Source organism: Hemiscyllium ocellatum, chromosome 6, assembly GCF_020745735.1.
Source record: "Hemiscyllium ocellatum isolate sHemOce1 chromosome 6, sHemOce1.pat.X.cur, whole genome shotgun sequence".
In the NCBI taxonomy this organism is placed as follows: Eukaryota; Metazoa; Chordata; class Chondrichthyes; order Orectolobiformes; family Hemiscylliidae; genus Hemiscyllium; species Hemiscyllium ocellatum.
This window is the reverse complement of record NC_083406.1, coordinates 85,220,892-85,239,471: the sequence shown is the minus strand read 5'-3', so window position 1 is coordinate 85,239,471 and position 18,580 is coordinate 85,220,892. Positions and strand designations below refer to the sequence as shown.

At 42.3% G+C, this 18,580-nt stretch overlaps 1 protein-coding gene across 6 annotated transcripts in view; it reads left to right on the top strand.

The window, feature by feature from the left end:
- Positions 1-2,149: 2,149 nt before the first annotated feature.
- The window catches only part of LOC132816471 (spermatogenesis-associated protein 13-like), a 241,377-nt gene continuing 224,946 nt past the window's right edge, over positions 2,150-18,580 (top strand). For 5 of the 6 annotated variants that reach the window (XR_009644802.1, XM_060826096.1, XM_060826097.1 and 2 more), the window contains exon 1: positions 2,150-2,390. Coding sequence is in view for 2 of the 6 variants with exons in the window: in XM_060826096.1 (XP_060682079.1) it covers positions 2,376-2,390 (15 nt within the window). In the remaining 4 variants the exon portion in view is untranslated. The remainder of the gene's footprint in view (positions 2,391-18,580) is intronic. The other variant, XM_060826100.1, reaches the window with a different exon arrangement.

The following is an 18,580-nucleotide window of genomic DNA, read 5'->3' as shown; positions in this document are numbered from 1 at the left end:
ACTCCCACACCTACCTGGACTACACCTCCTCCCACCCTGCCCCCTGTAAAAACGCCATCCCATATTCCCAATTCCTTCGTCTCCGCCGCATCTGCTCCCAGGAGGACCAATTCCAACACTGCACAGCCCAGATGGCCTCCTTCTTCAAGGACCGCAGATTCCCCCCAGACGTGATCGACGATGCCCTCCACCGCATCTCCTCCACTTCCCGCTCCTCCGCCCTTGAGCCCCGCTCCTCCAACCGCCACCAAGACAGAACCCCACTGGTTCTCACCTACCACTCCACCAACCTCTGCATACAACGTATCGTCCGCCGCCATTTCCGCCACCTCCAAACGGACCCCACCACCAAGGATATATTTCCCTCCCCTCCCCTATCAGCGTTCCGCAAGGACCACTCCCTTCGTGACTCCCTCGTCAGATCCACACCCCCCACCAACCCAACCTCCACCCCCGGCACCTTCCCCTGCAACCGCAGGAAATGTAAAACTTGCGCCCACACCTCCACACTCACTTCCCTCCAAGGCCCCAAGGGATCCTTCCATATCCGCCACAAGTTCACCTGTACCTCCACACACATCATCTATTGCATCCGCTGCACCCGATGTGGCCTCCTCTATATTGATGAGACAGGCCGCTTACTTGCGGAACGCTTCAGAGAACACCTCCGGGCCGCCCGAACCAACCAACCCAATCACCCCGTGGCTCAACACTTTAACTCTCCCTCCCACTCCACCGAGGACATGCAGGTCCTTGGACTCCTCCACCGGCAGAACATAACAACACGACAGCTGGAGGAGGAGCGCCTCATCTTCCGCCTGGGAACCCTCCAACCACAAGGTATGAATTCAGATTTCTCCAGTTTCCTCATTTCCCCTCCCCCCACCTTGTCTCAGTCAGTTCCCTCAACTCAGCACCGCCCTCCTAACCTGCAATCCTCTTCCTGACCTCTCCGCCCCCACCCCACTCCGGCCTATCACCCTCACCTTGACCTCCTTCCACCTATCCCACCTCCATCGCCCCCCCCCTCCCCCTAGTCCCTCCTCCCTACCTTTTATCTTAGCCTGCTTGGCTACTCTCTCTTATTCCTGATGAAGGGCTTATGCTCGAAACGTCGAATTCTCTATTCCTGAGATGCTGCCTGGCCTGCTGTGCTTTGACCAGCAACACATTTGCAGCTGAGATCTCCAGCATCTGCAGACCTCATTTTTTATTTGCAGCAGTTGAGGGATTAAGGTCTAGCAATATGAATACAAATGGGCACTGGGACAAATTTTAGTGCGATTGGTATTTCTGGGCTTAGCCAAGGAACTGTTTCTTTTCCTCCTCCACGTCCAAAATAATAAATTCTCCTGGGACCAGTTAGCTTCACCTTAAGGAACTGGCATCTCCTTAATGAACAAAATGGAATTGGCACCTTTCCTTAATAGGTATAGGTGCCACTAGATCCATCAGAGACTGGACACAGTTACCTAGGTAGCCTATTTAGTCTTCCAAACACAAACAAGGTGATCTGTGTATTGACAACGTAGAGGACAAAAGCAAACTTGGAAGAGGGTGAAATCTGGAAGAGGTAGCCTATTTAGTCTTCCAAACACAAACAAGGTGATCTGTGTATTGACAACGTAGAGGACAAAAGCAAACTTGGAAGAGGGTGAAATCTGGAAGATTCATGTTTTGCAACAAATTCTAACTGCACCCCACCCAGCTATCCATAATTGTACCAGTTCCACCCGCCCCGAAGATCTGTATTCCTATACTACAAGGAGGGGAAAAAAATCCTTCCAAAAGGAAACTCGAATCTTATCTCAAAAACATGATCAAACTAAAAATATTTGCTCAAACTCAAATGTCTATTCACATGACTGCGAATTGTACTCAAGGCATTGCAAAAAAAACTTGAAAACAAAGGAAAGGTTTACATCTATGTATTTTAGTGTTATTTCCTCAACACAAAGAAACAGACATTTCTGGTAGTTTTCACAACAATGATCACATTTTAGAGAAAAACATCTAAACCTTCTGATGAAAAGAGCTGTGGGTGGGGGGGGGGGGGGGTTGCAAAAGGCAGTACATCTCGGATATCGACAATTTACTAACAGCCTGTTAATCGCACGCTTAAAAATTTTGTTTGTGGGAATAACAGAGGTCTCTCCTCAGAAGCAGAGCTTTCACCTTTTAATATGCAAATGATATCAGGAGCCAGGCTGACTCTCCACCCAGATGCGGCGGCCCCTCTGACCGAGCCGTGGGAAGGCAGCGCTTTTTAAAAGTAGTTCAACTAAACCGCACGTGAACGAGGAAACGAGACGGTCATGTCTGGCGGGGCGGGAAGAATGACCGATTGAGCCGAGTCCCGGGCGGCCATCTCCGGCATGTGGAAAGGCAGAGTGAGTTTGTTCACAAGAACACTCGTAGTAATTGTAAGGGATGTGATTGGGAAAAGAACAGGTGGCTGGGATGGGGAGGGTGGTCCCGAGTGAGTGAGTGAGGGAGGGGAGCGCAGCCTCTTCTTAGCTGCCAGCCCGAGGCCTGTTCGGTGCCGGTCAGGATTCACCACAACATGGGTGCCGATGAACCAAACCGCCTTCACACCAGCTGGCAGTGTACTTTTAACTGTCGGCTGTTCCGAGTGTAACAAGTTGTTGTGGTTCCTGACGGGGGCTGCTGTGCAGAGAATCTCTACTCACATCTTTCAATTCACCTGTAGCCATTAAACCGACTCATTCGAAAGCGCCCCCCCGTTAACGGTTGTTGTGGCGACGCCAACTGCCAGTCTGGCTAGTCATGTGTTTAGTTACAGTAGCTGGTTCCTACTTGTTTGTGCAATATTGTTCGGTTGTTTTAAAATCTGTCACCATAAACAGTCCGATAACAATGAGTAAAATACTTAGGGTTTAGTAGTGCAGTTTTACTTTACGTATTAAAAAACGCCATCGTTAAATTTATTACTTAGAACGGGGACGCTGCTGGTTTGAGGCACGAATCCATGAAAAACAATAAATCATCACAAGCACCAGCTTTCATTTGTATGACATGAAAATGAGTTTGCTTTTTTGACGTCGTGGAGAAAAACATTTGATGTATCAGAGGGTGTAGGATTGCAACGGTGAGTTGAAAAGGAAGCACATGAGAATGTTATTTTGAATCTTAAATGGTGAGAGAAGTTTTAGGGAGGGAATTCCAGCGAGTTGGTGGGGGTGGCTGTTTGGCCACTGTTAGTTATGGTGCCGTCGCTAAAATCTGGAATCTGATACAAAAAAGTGGTAGGTATTAACAATGTGGTTGATTGGCTGGAAGGAAGAGATAAAATAACAAAAGAATTTAAACACTGAGACGAATAGCTTGGTCCTTTTAAAGAAAATGAGCGATTCTCAACTGCAGCTGTTAAATAAAATATAGATGAACCTGGCAGTCGTAGGTTTAAAAACTGACCTTTCCTAAGGAAGGGACAGGCCTCCAGTGATGTATTAAAAATGAACTTGTTTGGATTCTTGTCTTGTGCTCAATTTCTGGCATCCTATTAATTTTTTTATTCAGGCTTTATTCTGTTTTTATGTTTGCTCTTTGTAGAATTTGTCATAGATGCCTCCTACTACTTTGTACATATGCAACTGTTTCATATCGATATTCATACTGTAGGTTGAAGTGGCTTCCTTGGTTTTTTGGGCTTTTAATCTACATTTTATTTTACTTTTTAATGTGATTTACTTGTAATGCAAAGTGGATTTTACTAACAAAATCTTTGAATATGTCTGTGTGAAAAACTATCAATTCACAGCTGAAAAAGCAGGCTGTTGTAGGAATTTGACCTACCTAAAAAATTGCATTCTTTTGTGATGCCCTTTATGATTATGCTGTTGTTATTGGCAAGCTGAATAACTTGCTGTTGATATAAGGTGGGGAAAGTCTGTTGCCAGTTTCAATTTAGTTCGGTTGTACCAAGTTGCAAGAGTAATACACTTGGATTCTACAAACAAATACACTGAAGGTCCAATAGCTTCATTACTTCCCTTCAAATTCCTATTAGCTGTAGAGTATCAGTGAAGTTATGTACAACACAATCCTTGAAAGAGTGCATGATTTTCCATGGTCTTGGTGATTGGTCCAGAGGTGAATAATTGGGTGAAAGCTGAATTCATTTATGGGATGTGGGGGTCACTGGCCAGCATTTATTGCCTGTTCCTAGTTGCCCTTCAGAAGGCGGTGGTGCACTGTCTGTTCCTAGTTGCCCTTCAGAACATGGTGGTGCACTGCAGCCTTGAACTGCTGCAGTCCATTTGCTGTGGGTTGACCCTCAATACCATTAGGGAATTCCAGGATTTTGACCTAGTGACAGTAAAGGAATGATAATATGTTTCCAAGTCGGTCAGGTGAGTGGCCTAGAGGGGAACTTGAAGGGGATGGTGCTGTTCCCATACATCTGCTGTACTTGTCCTTCTAAATGGAAGTGATTATGGATTTGGAAGGTGCTGTCTGAGTCTCTGGTGAATTTTGGCAGTGCATCTTGTAGAAAGTATCAGGAGTCTGTATTGAGCGTCAGTGGTGGAGGAAGTAGATGCCTGTGGATGCGGTGCCAATCAAATGTGCTGCTTTGTCCTGAATAGTGTTGAGCCTCTTGTGGTGTTAGGGCTGCATTCATCCAGGCAAGTGTGGAGTATTCTATCACACACCTAACCTGAGCATTTAGATGATGGACAAGTTTTGAGGAATCAGCTGGTGAGTTATTTGCCATGGTATTCCTAGCCTCTAACTTGCTCTTGTAGCTGTTATGTTTATGGTGAGTACAGTTGAGTTTCTGGTTAATGGTAAATCCCAGGATGTTAATGGGGGATTCAGTGATGGTAACACAATTTGATTTAATGTCATGGGACTTTTTAGATTTTCTTATTGGTGATGGTCATAACCTGGCATTTGTGTGGTGTGCAAGTTACTTGCCACTTGGCCCAATGCTTGCATATTGTCCATATTGTATTTGAACATGGACTGCATCAGTATCTGAGGAGCTGTGAATTGTGTTGAGCATTGTGCAATTGTTGGTGACAGTCCCCACTTCTGACCTTCTGGAGGGCAAGTCGTTGAAGCAACTGAAAATAGTTGGATCTAGGATACTACCCTGAGGAACTCTTGCAGAGATGTCCTGGAACTGAGATTATTGACCACCAACAACTACAACATGGCTCAGGGATGGGCAGGATTGGCAGCTTAATGTTCCAGGATACAAATGCTACAGGAAGGATAGGAAGGGAGGCAAGAGAGGAGGGGGAGTGGCCTTTTAGATAAGGGATAGCATTACAGCTGTACTGAGGGAAGATGTTCCTGGAAATACATCGAGGGAAGTTATTTGGGTGGAACTGAGAAATAAGAAAGGGATGATCACCTTTATTGGGATTGTATTATGCCCGCCCCCCCCCCCCCCCAATAGTCAGAGGGAAATTGAGAAACAAACTTTTAAGGAGATCTGTGTTATCTGTCAGGATAATAAGGTGGTTATGGTAGGGGATTTTAAGTTTCCAAACATTAGACTAGGACTGCCATAGTGTTAAGTGTGTACAAGACAATTTTCTGATTCAGTATGTGGATGTACCTGCTAGAGACAGTGCAAAACTTGACCTACTCTTGGGAAATAAGGCAGGGCAGGTGACTGAGGTGTCAGTGGGGGAGCACTTTGGGGTCAGCGACCATAATTCTATTAGATTTAAAATAGTGATGGAAAAGGATAGACCAGATCTAAAAGTTGAAGTTCTAAATTGGAGAAAGGCCAATTTTGACGGTACTAGGCAAGAACTTTCGAAAGCTGACTGGGGGCAGATGTCTGCAGGTAAAGGGACGGCTGGAAAATGGGAAGCCTTCAGAAATGAGATAACGACAATCCAGAGAAAGTATATTCCTGTTAGGGTGAATGGAAAGGCTGGTAGATAAGGGAATGCTAGATGACTAAAGAAATTTGAGGGCTTGGTTCAGAAAAAGGAAGCATATGTAAGGTATAGACAGGATAGATCGAGTGAGTCCTTTAGAAGAGTATAAAGAAAGTAGGAGTATACTTAAGAGGGAAATCAGGAGGGCAAAAAGGGGACATGAGATAGCTTTGGCAAATAGAATTAAGGAGAATCCAAAGAGATTTTACAAATACGTTAAGGACAAAAGGATAACTAGGGAGAGCATAGGACCCCTCAAATATCAGCCTTTGTGTGGAGCTGCAGAAAATGGGTGTGATACTAAATGAGTGTTTTGCATCAGTATTTACTGTGGAAAAACATTGGGTGGCACAGTGGTTAGCACTGCTGCCTCACAGCACCAGAGACCCGGGTTCAATACCCGCCTCAGGCGATTATGTAAACTCCACACATTCTCCCCGTGCCAGCGTGGGTTTCCTCCGGGTGCTCTGGTTTCTTCCCACAGTCCAAAATGTGCAGGTTAGTTGAATTGGCCATGCTAAATTGCCTGTAGTGTTAGATGAAGGGGTAAATGTAGGGGAATGGGTCTTGAAGTTCTCGTATGTTGCTGGTGTGTTTGGATCTGGATGGGTTGCGCTTCGGCGGGTCGGTGAGGACTTGTTGGGCCAAAGGGCCTGTTTCCACACTGTAAGTAATCTAATCTAGTCTAGAAAAAAGATATAGAAGATAGAGACTGTAGGGAAATAGATGGTGACATCTTGCAAAATGTCCAGATGACAGAGGAGGAAGTGCTGGATGTCTTGAAACGGGTAATGGTGGATAAATCCCCAGGACGGATCAGATGTACCCTAGAACTCTGTGGGAAGCTAGAGAAGTGATTGCTGGGCCTCTTGTTGAGATATTTGTATCATCGATAGTCACAGGTGAGGTGCCGGAAGACTGGAGGTTGGCTAACGTGGTGCCACTGTTTAAGAAGGGTGGTAAAGACAAGCCAGGGAACTATAGACTAGTGAGCCTGATGTCGGTGGTGGGCAAGTTGTTGGAGGGAATCCTGAGAGACAGGATTTGTATTTGGAAAGTACATGTATTTGGAAAGACAAGGACTGATTAGGGATAGTCAACATGGCTTTTTTTTTAGACTTACAGTGTAGAAACAGGCCCTTCGGCCCAACAAGTCCACACCGACCCGCCGAAGCGAAACCCACCCATACCCCTACATTACCCCTTACCTAACACTACGGGCAATTTAGCATGGCCAGTTCACCTGACCCGCACATCTTTGGACTGTGGGAGGAAACCGGAGCACCCGGAGGAAACCCACGCAGACACGGGGAGAACGTGCAAACTCCACACAGTCAGTCGCTTTGTGCATGGGAAATCATGTCTCTCAAGCTTGATTGAGTTTTTTGAAAAAGTAACAGAGGATTGCTGAGGGCAGAGTGGTAGATATGATCTATATGAACTTCAGTAAGGTATTCAACAAGGTTCCCCATGGGAGACTGGTTAGCAAGGTTAGATCTCACGGAATACAGGGAGAGCTAGCCATTTGGATACAGAACTGGCTCAAAGGTAGAAGACAGAGGGTGGTGGTGGAGGGTTATTTTTCAGACTGGAGGCCTGTGACCAGTGAAGTGCCACAAGGATTGGTGCTGGGTCCTCTACTTTTTGTCATTTACATAAATGATTTGGATGCAAGCATTAAAGGTACAGTTAGTAAGTTTGGAGATAACACCAAAATTGGACAGCTAAGAGGGTTACCTTAGATTACAACAGGTTGTTGACGAGATGGGCCAATGGGCTGAGAAGTGGCAGATGTAGTTAATTCAGATAAATGGGAGATGCTGCATTTTGGGAAAGCAAATCTTAGCAGGACTTATACACTTAATGGTAAGGTCCGTGGGAGTGTTGCTGAACAAAGAGACCTTGGAGTGCAGGTTCATAGCTCCTTGAAAGTGGAGTTACAGGTAGATAGGATAGTGAAGAAGGCGTTTGGTATGCTTTCCTTAATTGGTCAGAGTATTGAGTACAGGGGTTGGGAGGTCATGTTGCAGCTGTACAGGAAATTGGTTTGGCCACTGTTGGAATATTGCGTGCAATTCTGGTCTCCTTCCTATTGGAAAGATGTTGTGAAACTTGAAAGGGTTCAGAAAAAAATCTACAAAGGTGTTGCCAGGGTTGGAGGATTTGAGCTATAGGGAGGGGCTAAACAGGTTGGGGCTGTTTTCCCTGCAGCGTCGGAGGCTGAGAGGTGACCTTTATAAAGGTTTACAAAATTGAGGGGCATGGATAGGGTAAATAGGCAAAATCTTTTCCCTGGTGTCGGGGAGTCCAGAACTAGAGGGCATAGGTTTAGGATGAGAGGGGAAAGATATAAAAAGAGACTTAAGGGGCAACATTTTCACACAGAGGGTGGTACATGTATGGAATGAGCTGCCAGAGGATGTGGTGGAGGCTGGTACAATTGCAACATTTAAGAGGCATTTGGATGGGTAAATGAATAAAAAGTGAGGTCTGCTGATGCTGGAGATCAGAGCTGAAAATGTGTTGCCGGTTAAATGCAGCAGGTCAGGCAGCATCCAAGGAACAGGAAATTCGACGTTTCGGGCATAAGCCCTTCATCAGGAACCATTCCTGATGAAGGGCTTATGCCCGAAACGTCGAATTTCCTGTTCCTTGGATGCTGTCTGACCTGCTGCGCTTTAACCAGCAACACATTTTCAGCTGGGTAGATGAATAGAAAGAGATTGGAGAGATATAGGCTGGGTGCTGGCAGATGGGACTAGATTGGGTTGGGTTATCTGGTCGGCATGGACGGGCTGGACCGAAGCTGTTTTCATGCTGTACATCTCTATGACTCTATAACCATCTTCCTATGTGTCAGGTATGACTAACCAGTGGAGAGTTTGCCCCCGATACCATTGATTTCAGTTTTGCCAGGGCTCCTTGATGCCACACTTGGTTGAATGCTTGATGTCATTGGCTGCCACTCTCACCTCACCTCTGGAATTTGGCTCTTTGTCCATTTTTGAACTAAGGCTGTAATGAGATCAGGAGCTGAATGGGGCTGGCAGAACCAAAACTGGGCATTGAGCAGGTTGCAGCTGAAAAGAATGAAACCACATGGTCAAAATGTTTAGAGGGAGTGGATACCTTCAAATGCACCTCGGAGAGTTTTTTTTTAAAAACCAGAATGGAGAAGGCCTTACAAGGGAGGAGACTCAAGCTTTGGTAATGATGGTTGACCTTATTAGTGGGGGAGCGTTTTGCAGAAAGCAGTCATAACTTTATTATTTTCAAAGTTTGTTCTTTTGGAAAAAGGTGATGATGAGACTGAAATCTAAGTTCTAAACTGGGAGAAGGCTAATTTTAATGAGATCAAAGTGTGATTTGGCCAGAGTGGCTTGTGATCTGGTATTTCTTACCTAAATCTGTCAGGGCAATTGAACACCTTTTAAGAAGGAAATAGGGGGACTAGAGGGATGACCTCGTCAATAAAGACAAAAGGTGGGTCCAGCAAATCCTGTGAACCTAGATCGAGATACTTGGGATTGGATAAAGAAAGCTTATTGCAGGTACTGAGGAATTAAAATAGCAAAGTAGTAGAAGCCTGAGAGAAGTACAGATGTGCAAGGGAAACAACATTTTTTAAAGTCATGAACAGATTTTCTTGATTTACTTGCCTTTTAAGTTATTTCATAAGTACACAAAAGATTAAAAGATGAGGAGGGTCCATTGAGGACTCCTGGTAACTTTGTGTGTGCAGACAGAGGATGTAGGTCATGTTCTAAGTGAATACTTGGTCAGTATTCAGTATTGAGAGGGATGATGTGATTATAGAAATCAGGGGAAAGGACTGTGGTATACTTGAAGCAGTTAGTATAGAGGATGTTCTGAGTGATCTGGCAGGCTTAAAAGTAGATAAATTACCAGGGCACGGTGAAATGTATCCCAGGTTGTTGAAATAAGGCAAGGGAGGAAATAACTGGAGTGATGGCAACTATATTTCCAATTCCTCCCTGGCCACAGGAGAGACACTGGAGGACAGCCAGTGTGGCACAGTTATTCAAGAAGGGAGCAAGAGACAAACTGAAACTACAGGCCTGTCAATCTAGCCTCTGTGATGGGAAACTACTGAGAAGACAAGTTCTTGGGCAGAATTAATCTGTTGGATAGGCAGGAATTAATCAAGGAAAGTCAGCATGGTTTTGATGAGGGTTGATCATCCACTTGCTGATATGAATATTGGGTAGGTAAATAGCAAGGATAGCTTTAGAGGATAGATTACAGAAGGATGTAGGTGGGCTGATCAGTGGTAAATGGAATTCAATCTGGATAAATGAGTGGTGATGCACTACGGCAGGACAAACAAGGAAAAGGAATACATGAATGCTCGGACCCTGGGAAGCACTGAGGATCTGAAGCATGTTCACTGGTCCCTTAAGATAGTGGGACCAGAAGTGGTTAAGAAAGCATATGGGATACTTGCCTTTATTAGCTGAGGTATAGAGTTTAAAACCAGAAGTTTGTTGGAACTGGATTAAAATAGTTAGCCCTTGCACTGACGATTACATGCAATTCTGGTATCCACATTTATAGGAAGGATGTGATTGCTTTGGAGAGGATGCAGAGGAAATTTACAAGAATGTAGCCTGGATTGGACAATTCTAGTTAAGAGATTGGATAGACTAGGTTTGTTTTCTTTGGAGTGCGTATGATTGGAGAGATTGAGGCCTGATTGATATCACTAAAATTGATGGGCATAGACAGGAAGAAATGTTTCTCTTGGTGGAGTGATCAAGCCATAGGTTTAAGGTAAGGGTCAGGAGGCGATATGAGGAAAAATTCTTTCAGCTAGAGGGTGGTGGGAATCTGGAACTCACTGTCTGTATGGGAGGGAGAGGTAAAAACATACTTTGGAAGTTTTTAGATATACACCTGTAATGCAAGACATACAAGGCTATGGGTCAAGTGTTTGATAATGGGTTTCTGATAGTTGGATGATTTTTTTTTTCTTTTTTTTTTGTCTGGCCTTGAATTGAAGGGCCGTTTTCTGTGGTGTGTGCTATCTCTCCATTTGTCTTTGCCTTGTCAAACTGCTTATCCAATATTTCAGATATGGATTGACCACTATTTCCTTGAGTTAAACATTGGGAAGTAGAGAATGTTTCATCAGTCTTGCCAAAAGCTCCATCCCTCCTTCACCCTGCTGTGGCCACCCCCACAGATTGTTTGCAACATTTGATACAACTGTAACCATTTAGATTTACGTGGCGCCTTTTGTGTCGTCATTTTCAAAGGCTGTTCAGAGGATGTAACCAGATAAACAAGGTGATTGAACCTATATATCTAATTAGGTGTAATTTCAAACAAATTAATTTGTTTGTATTTCAGCCGTTTAGTTACATTATAATTTCTAGCCGGGAAAAGATCCAATCATAAAAAGCCATTCGTCTACTGGATACAAATTACACAAGGGAGTGTGCTGATTTTCCTATGTAAAGTTATGTTAAAATTTTTGCTTAAATGTAATGTCAGTTGTTGGTCACAAAACTGGCTTCAGAGTTCCTGAACAAGCCAGAAAGATAACAGGTAAGGATTTTTATGCAGTGAGTTCACAAATTTTAATGAAATTACTGATCGAAATATTTAATGGGTACTACTGGAAAAGCTGCCTTGTCATAGGTGATGTTTTTGTTTCTCTTAGCCTACTCTTTTGGTTAATCCTCCTATGATGCAATGCACTTTTTGATGTTGCTATCTTTTAACACCCCAGATGATGCCTACAAGCAGTTCTGCACCCAATCCCTACTTGGGTAACCTAACTGCTCAAACCAGAGGTCTTGCTGGAGCTGTTTTGTTACAATGTTTTCCAACTATGTGACATTAAGATCCTCTATGCAAAACCAGAAGTAGCAATTCTGTATTTTCTTGTAGCTGAATGCAGTAATTAGTCACTAAGCCATTCTGAATCTTTCCATGGGGAATACAAATTGCCCATCCCTAATTGACCGTGAGAAGGTGATACTGAGCTGCTGCCTTAAAACTGCTGCAGTTAATGTGCTGTAGACCCACAATGCCAAGGAAGGGAATTCCAGGATTTTGACCCAGTGACACTGAAGGAAGCATATTTCCAAGTCAGGATGGTAATGATTGATAGGGGAACTTGCAGGTGGTGATGTATCTACTGTCCTTTATTCTTCGATATGGAAATGGTCATGGATTTGGAAGGTTCTGTCCAATGAGCCTTAGTGATATGGATTGGGCTAACCTGTAGATCCATTCTGTGGCGATGGAGCCAGTCCCATCCTTCACAACGCTGGCTGATAACCCCCACAATGTTGATAGTGAGGAATTTGGTGATGGTAACACTGTTTGAATGCCATGGGGTGGTGGTTATATTGTCTCATTGGAGGTGGTTATTGCCTGGCATTTGTAGTGCCAATCGTTACTTGAGCCCAAACTGGATACTGTCCAGGTCTTATTGCATTTGAGCAGGGACTGTCAATGTCTGAGAAGTTACGAATGGTGCTGAACATGTGCAGTCACTGGTGACTATCCCTAGTTCTTTTTATAATGTAAGCAAGGTCATTAATGAAGCAGCTGGAGGTGGTTGGGCCTAGGACCCTCTTCTGAGGAACTCTTCCAAGGACATCTCCTGAGATATCTGTCCTCCAACTGCATAATCTTCCTATGTGCCAGGCATGACTCCAACCAGCAGAGAGGTTGCTCTGATACCCCTTCATTTCAGTTTTGCTAGAGCTCCTTGATGCGATTCTCTTAACTCGAAGTCTGGAATGAGGTTAGGAGGTGAGTAGCCCTGTTAGAACTCAGACTGGTGTCAGTGAACAGGTACTGCTTGATGACACCTTCCAACACTTTTTACTAATGATAGAGTAGACTGGGGCAATAATTGGATGAGTTAGATTTGTTCTTTTTGTGTACAGAACATACCTGGGTAATTCTGTACATAGTTGAATATGTCAGTTTTGTAATTACTGGAACAGCTTAGCTAGGAAAGCAGCATGCTCTGGAGCACAAGTCTTCAGTACTATTGCTAGAATGTTGTCAGGGCCCATAGCCTTTACAATAGCTAGTAACTCTAAGCATTTCTTGATATGGATGTAGGTTTGCTCGCTGAGCTGGAAGTTTCATTTTCAGATGTTTCGTCCCCATATTAAGTAACACTGTGAGTGAGCCTCTGGAGAAGCACCGTTGGTGTTTCTTGCTTTCTATTTATATGTTTAGGTTTCCTTGGGTTGGTGATGTCACCATGACAATATCATTTCCTACAATGATGTCTTTTCATAGGAAATGTCATCACCAACCTAAGGAAACCCAAACATATAAATAGAAAGCAGGAAACACCAGCAGTGCTTCGTCTGGAGGCTTACTGAAGATGCTACCTAGTATGGTGGTGAAACATCTAAAAATGAACCTTTTCAGCTCAGCGAGCAAACCTATATCCAAAACCTCAACCTGAGCTACAAAACTTCGCAAAATTTGCTAATTTCTTTATCATATAGTGTGTATTGAATTGACTGAAAAGTCTGTTGGCACCACTGGAGGAGGCAGGGATAGGTCCTTAACTAGATACTTACAGCTAAAGATTGCTGCGATTGCTTCTTTCTTTTTTTTAATGCTGTGTGATCTTCCTGATCATTTTGAGGAGGAGGGGATATTTGTGGAGCTTCCTCCTCCAGTGAATTTAATTGCTGACCATTTATGACTGGATGTAGCAGGGTTCTAGAGCTGAGGTCTGAACTTTCTGTCACTTGCTGCTTATTTTGTTTGACTCATAAGTAGTTCTGTTTAGTAGCTTCAGGTCAGGTGTGTGAAATAAGATAAGAATAAACTATGCAGACTGTCTTGATAATCTCAGGCTCTGATTTTGAATGTTTTAAGTTTCAAAGCCTGTAGCTGAATTTAAAAACATATGTGGTCCAATGGCTGTAGTGTAGGGTCAAGGCTATGAAAGTCAAGTTAATATAAATGGGAGTAATTATTTATTTACAGAAAGTCAGCTGGAATGTGTTGTTAGGAAAAATGACAGAGTGCATGGTACTGGACTCATTTAGAGGTACATAGCAGGAGTGGTGGTTTGCTCTGGAAAGAGGAGTTTAAATGTGATTAATGGCCTTCTTTCTTCAAACCTATTTTGCACACGTTTTTGCAGTATGTCAGTTACATAACTTTCATTTGGAAATGCAGTCAAATTTACCATATTATTCCAGATCGACCTTGGATAATGCTGCAGTAAATAAATATTATTTTACAATTTTAAGTAAATGAGTTTTTTAAAAAAATCTTTTAAAATCAGTGCTTTGGAAAGAAGCTAAATGGTTGTTGTGCTGCCATAATTGTTAGTAAGGATGAAGGGCAGTTTGATCCTGTCTGATACTTCTGCAAGCAAAAAATTTGAAATTCAACTAAGTTGGTTATAATTTGTTACCTGTCTGAAAGGTCTGGCTTATTCATCCTATAATTAATGTCTAGAAATTAATGTTTTGTTCTCAAGTTATTCATTCACCGAAAATTTCACAGTTTTGGTATGTACACTTACAACCTCTAATTTTATCCCTCCCACCCCTTTTTCAGGACTCCCTCATTTATCTCTGATTTTGTCAGACTTTTTTTTTGTCCCAATGCACAATACTGGATCAGTAGAAAATTTGTTCAGCTAAATATTGAGAGGATGTTTTTAGTAGGGACCATATACTTATCCACCTTCCTCATGAATGCCTGTACCTGACCAGACTTTTCAAAGCCATGGCACTATATGTGACCATATCATCCATTAAGACCAAATGTTTCCACTTCTCATAACATCTGACATCACCTACCTCAGCTTCTCTGTTGCTGAAACCCTCCATCTGTCCCTTTTGTTACGTCTTAACGTTCTAATTTTCAATATACTCTGAGCTGGCCCCTCACATTTTACCTGCAATAAATCTGAAGTCATTAAAGTCTCAGCTGCTCAGGTCCTATCCAAGTCCTGTATACCAATCACTCCTGCACATAGTCATAGAGCTGTACAGTGTGAAAATAGACCTTTTTTGGTCCAACACGTCCATGTTGACCAGATATCCTGAATAAATCTGGTCCCATTTGGCCCATATTCCTCTAAACCCTTACTATTCATGTACCCATCGAGATACCTTTTATTTGTACTTGTACCAGCCTCCACCATCTCCAGTAGCAACTCATTCCACATGCAGCACCCTCTGTGTGAAAGAAATTACCTCTCGGTAATTTCTTTTTAAATTTTTTTCCCCCTCCCCTTTTAGATGTAAATCCTCTAATTTTAGACTTAGGATTTTGGAGGGGTCAGAAATACATGGTGGAGATGAAAATAAATTTGTGTGCAGAGAATATCTGCCAAAAATCTTGAGGATTGCTGTCATGCTTATCAATACATAGGGCATAGAATGTTGGATTCACCTTTTTGGATTAAATATATTCTCAGGTTTCTGCTATAACTTGCCAGGAGCCATCACTTTGAATCCAGAGCAGATTATGATCAGTTTACATGAACAATAGTTTAGTGATTCAAAAATATGTGGATAGGAAAGGATTAGAAGGAAATGCGCCAAGTGCAGGGAAATGGGGTTAGCATGGACAGACATCTTGGTTTGCATGGACCAGTGCTGAGCTAGAGATGTTTGAAAGGGTCAAGTTCTTTGGAGTGATGATCACCAACAATCTGTCCTGATCCACACTCATTGACAATAAGTCAAGGAAGCACAGCAATGCCTCTCCATAGGCTAAGGAAATTCGGCATGACCACATAGTCTCTTACCAATTTTTATAGATGCACCATAGAAAGCATCCTATCTGGATTCAGTGTGGTATGGTAACTGCTTTTCCCAAGTCTGCAAGGAACTACAGTCATAAACACAGTCTACTCCATCATGCAAACCAGCCTCTCATCCATTGACTTCAATTATGCTTCCTGTTATCTCGAAAGCAACCAACATTAAGACTCTCCAGCCTGATTATACTCTATTCCTCCCTCTCCTGTTGGGCAGGAGATTGTAAAAGTTTGTGTACACTTACAAATAGATTCAAGAACAGCTGGTGTTATCAGATTTTTGAATGGATCCCTCAAATGTTAATGTTGATCCATGTCTCTACCCCTCCTCAGCTGTAACATCTTATTCTGCATTGTGTTGTTACCTTGCTGCATTTGTATGGTTTGATCTGCCTCTAGGGCCCATAATGCTTTTTTTCCCCCACTGTACCTCAGTACACATAACAATACTAAATCAAATCCATTCCAACTTGGTTGACCCTCCTAGTATTGACATTTTTCATAATGTGCAGCTCTGACCATCATTGCTTGAATGTCCTGAACCCCTTGCATAACATGACCTTTCACAACAACAATTAGAAGTTACCTCTTTCTCTCAACACGTGCTACTAAAGTTTTTCCAACATTATTTTGCTATTTATTTGGGACCATAATTGCCTGATGCTTATTGCTGTCCTTCCATTCCTGGATGGCATTTATGAATTTGAAGATGTGTCAAATTTCAAAGCAGTGAGAATAAAATTTTAATTAAAATGAATAACAGCATCAGTGCAATAAAGTTTTAGCTCCCTCTACCCCCTCATTTTAAAAAAAACTTTAAAGAGTGGGCGATTGAATAGTGTTTACTGCCCATCCTTATATATATCACTGACCAATTGTTGCTAATTTAATTTGAAGGGAATCTTAGGAAAAGATTTTGGCAAACCTGAGTGCTGGGAGTAGGCATGATTGACTGGATCCCGTAATGAATTGAGTTAATAAAATTGATTTCTTTTACTTTTTTAAATGGTTTAATCACATGGAACAGAAATTAATTTCAGGAAAAATATTGTCTTTAAATGGTTGCACTTGTAGTTGTGCCACAGAACGTATTTGTTTTTTGTCATAGCTAGATTTTCTATCCTGAGCATGTATGTACTCTTTTTCTAAATATGTCAAAAGACACCTGTTCCTCTTGGTCTGTTTCAATCATTGTTATCCATATGGTGAATTCAGCAGCAAAAATCTTTTTTGAGCCTTACAAATGTTGAGTTCATCTATAGTATAATATCAACCCCTTTTTTGACTCTTTCTTTCAGGACTGATTTGTCCATAAAACAGTCATTTTATTCTCATTTTTGCCTGTATTGTCCAAAAACTCAAGACCTCTGGGGTAGGAGCTTTTGATTTATTGATTCCATGGATGCCCTCACAAAAAAAAACTAAGACATCATGTGCCATTTCTTGAATACTCTTAAGTTTCACCCCTGCATTGTCCTAAAGATACAGTTATGTTTGGCAGCTTGGCCATGGAAAAACTTACTCATTAGCAAATTTCGGTGTTGAAGAGCCGAATTGGTCTGTCTGGCGTGGACAGTTGCAGGTATATTTGAATATCTTGTCATGTGAACCACAGATTTGATTAAAACCTCTATAACCTTCAACCTTAAGTCCAATGCTTTGTCTATTACATGGTGCTTGCTTTATGAAAATTAGAGCACAGACATGAATTTAATAACTTATATCGGACACCTACCTGAACCTACCCCCAGAGTTTTGAGTATTAAGGTGGAGTTTGCATTCCAACAGGATGCTGAAACTGGTTGACCATGAATGAACTTCTTCACAGGCTGGAATTTTAATACTCAGCCTAGCTTGAACCAGTGAGGATGTAATTTGGGACTAAACAAAGGACTGAGGAGTTAGCAGTTTTCAGAACAAGTTATCTCTGGATGAATGGTAGAAGAGTTCCCTATTTCTTTGGATCTCCTTTTTTAAAAAAAATATATCTAGTCTTCCTTGACTTAAACCCTTCCTAAGAGCTTAAGTAGCCAGACTGTGAAGGGAAATTGTTCTGCTAAATTTGCTATCTGGTCAAGGTAATTTTAAGGCAAAATGATGTTCAAAAATGTAGGATGCTGCAAGAGGTTAAGCCTTTCATTGAAAACCAAGATAGCCTGCATGCTTAATACATAAATTATTTTAATCTACTTCACTTGTAATCAACACCTACTTCAATGGTGGATTGTCCTGAACCATTTGTCCAGTGCATTAGGCTGTCCAGTTAAGCAGGTACAACACAAGTGGGTGGATGGGGTAATGCTTTTGGGAAGGTTCAATAATGGGATTTGGAATTAAGAGCCTTACTGAGAAGAACTGTCAAGGTAAACAAGTCAACTGCTGCATTAGCCGAGCTGTTGTGCAACTGCTATAAAATAATTACAGTTAACACACCAGAAAATCCAATGTTCTCTGAAGGGTTGTGAAGTGAGTGATAACACAAGATTCTGGACAAGGTCCTCTGAGTTGCAGGTAGCTAAAATAGATTATTAACCTGTATGAAAACACACGAGATTACATAGTAAGATATTTTGTACTGACCTTAATGTTTGTAAATGCTTTTATTATGACATGGGGTAAATACACCTGCTCAATTTAAAGCAGCAATACAAAAAAGACTTATCCCTTGCAGTAATCTATGAAAATTCGAGGGGCCCAGAACCATTTAAAGTAAAAAGAACAACTTTATTTCTTAAAGTATAGCAGAGAATAATTAACTAACAACTATTTACAACTACTTCATCTAACCTATCTTTTACTTTCCCTTCTATAATAGTAGTCTGATAAAACCCCCAATTAAGGTTTACAAAACAACACTACTTACCCCAACCAGGCA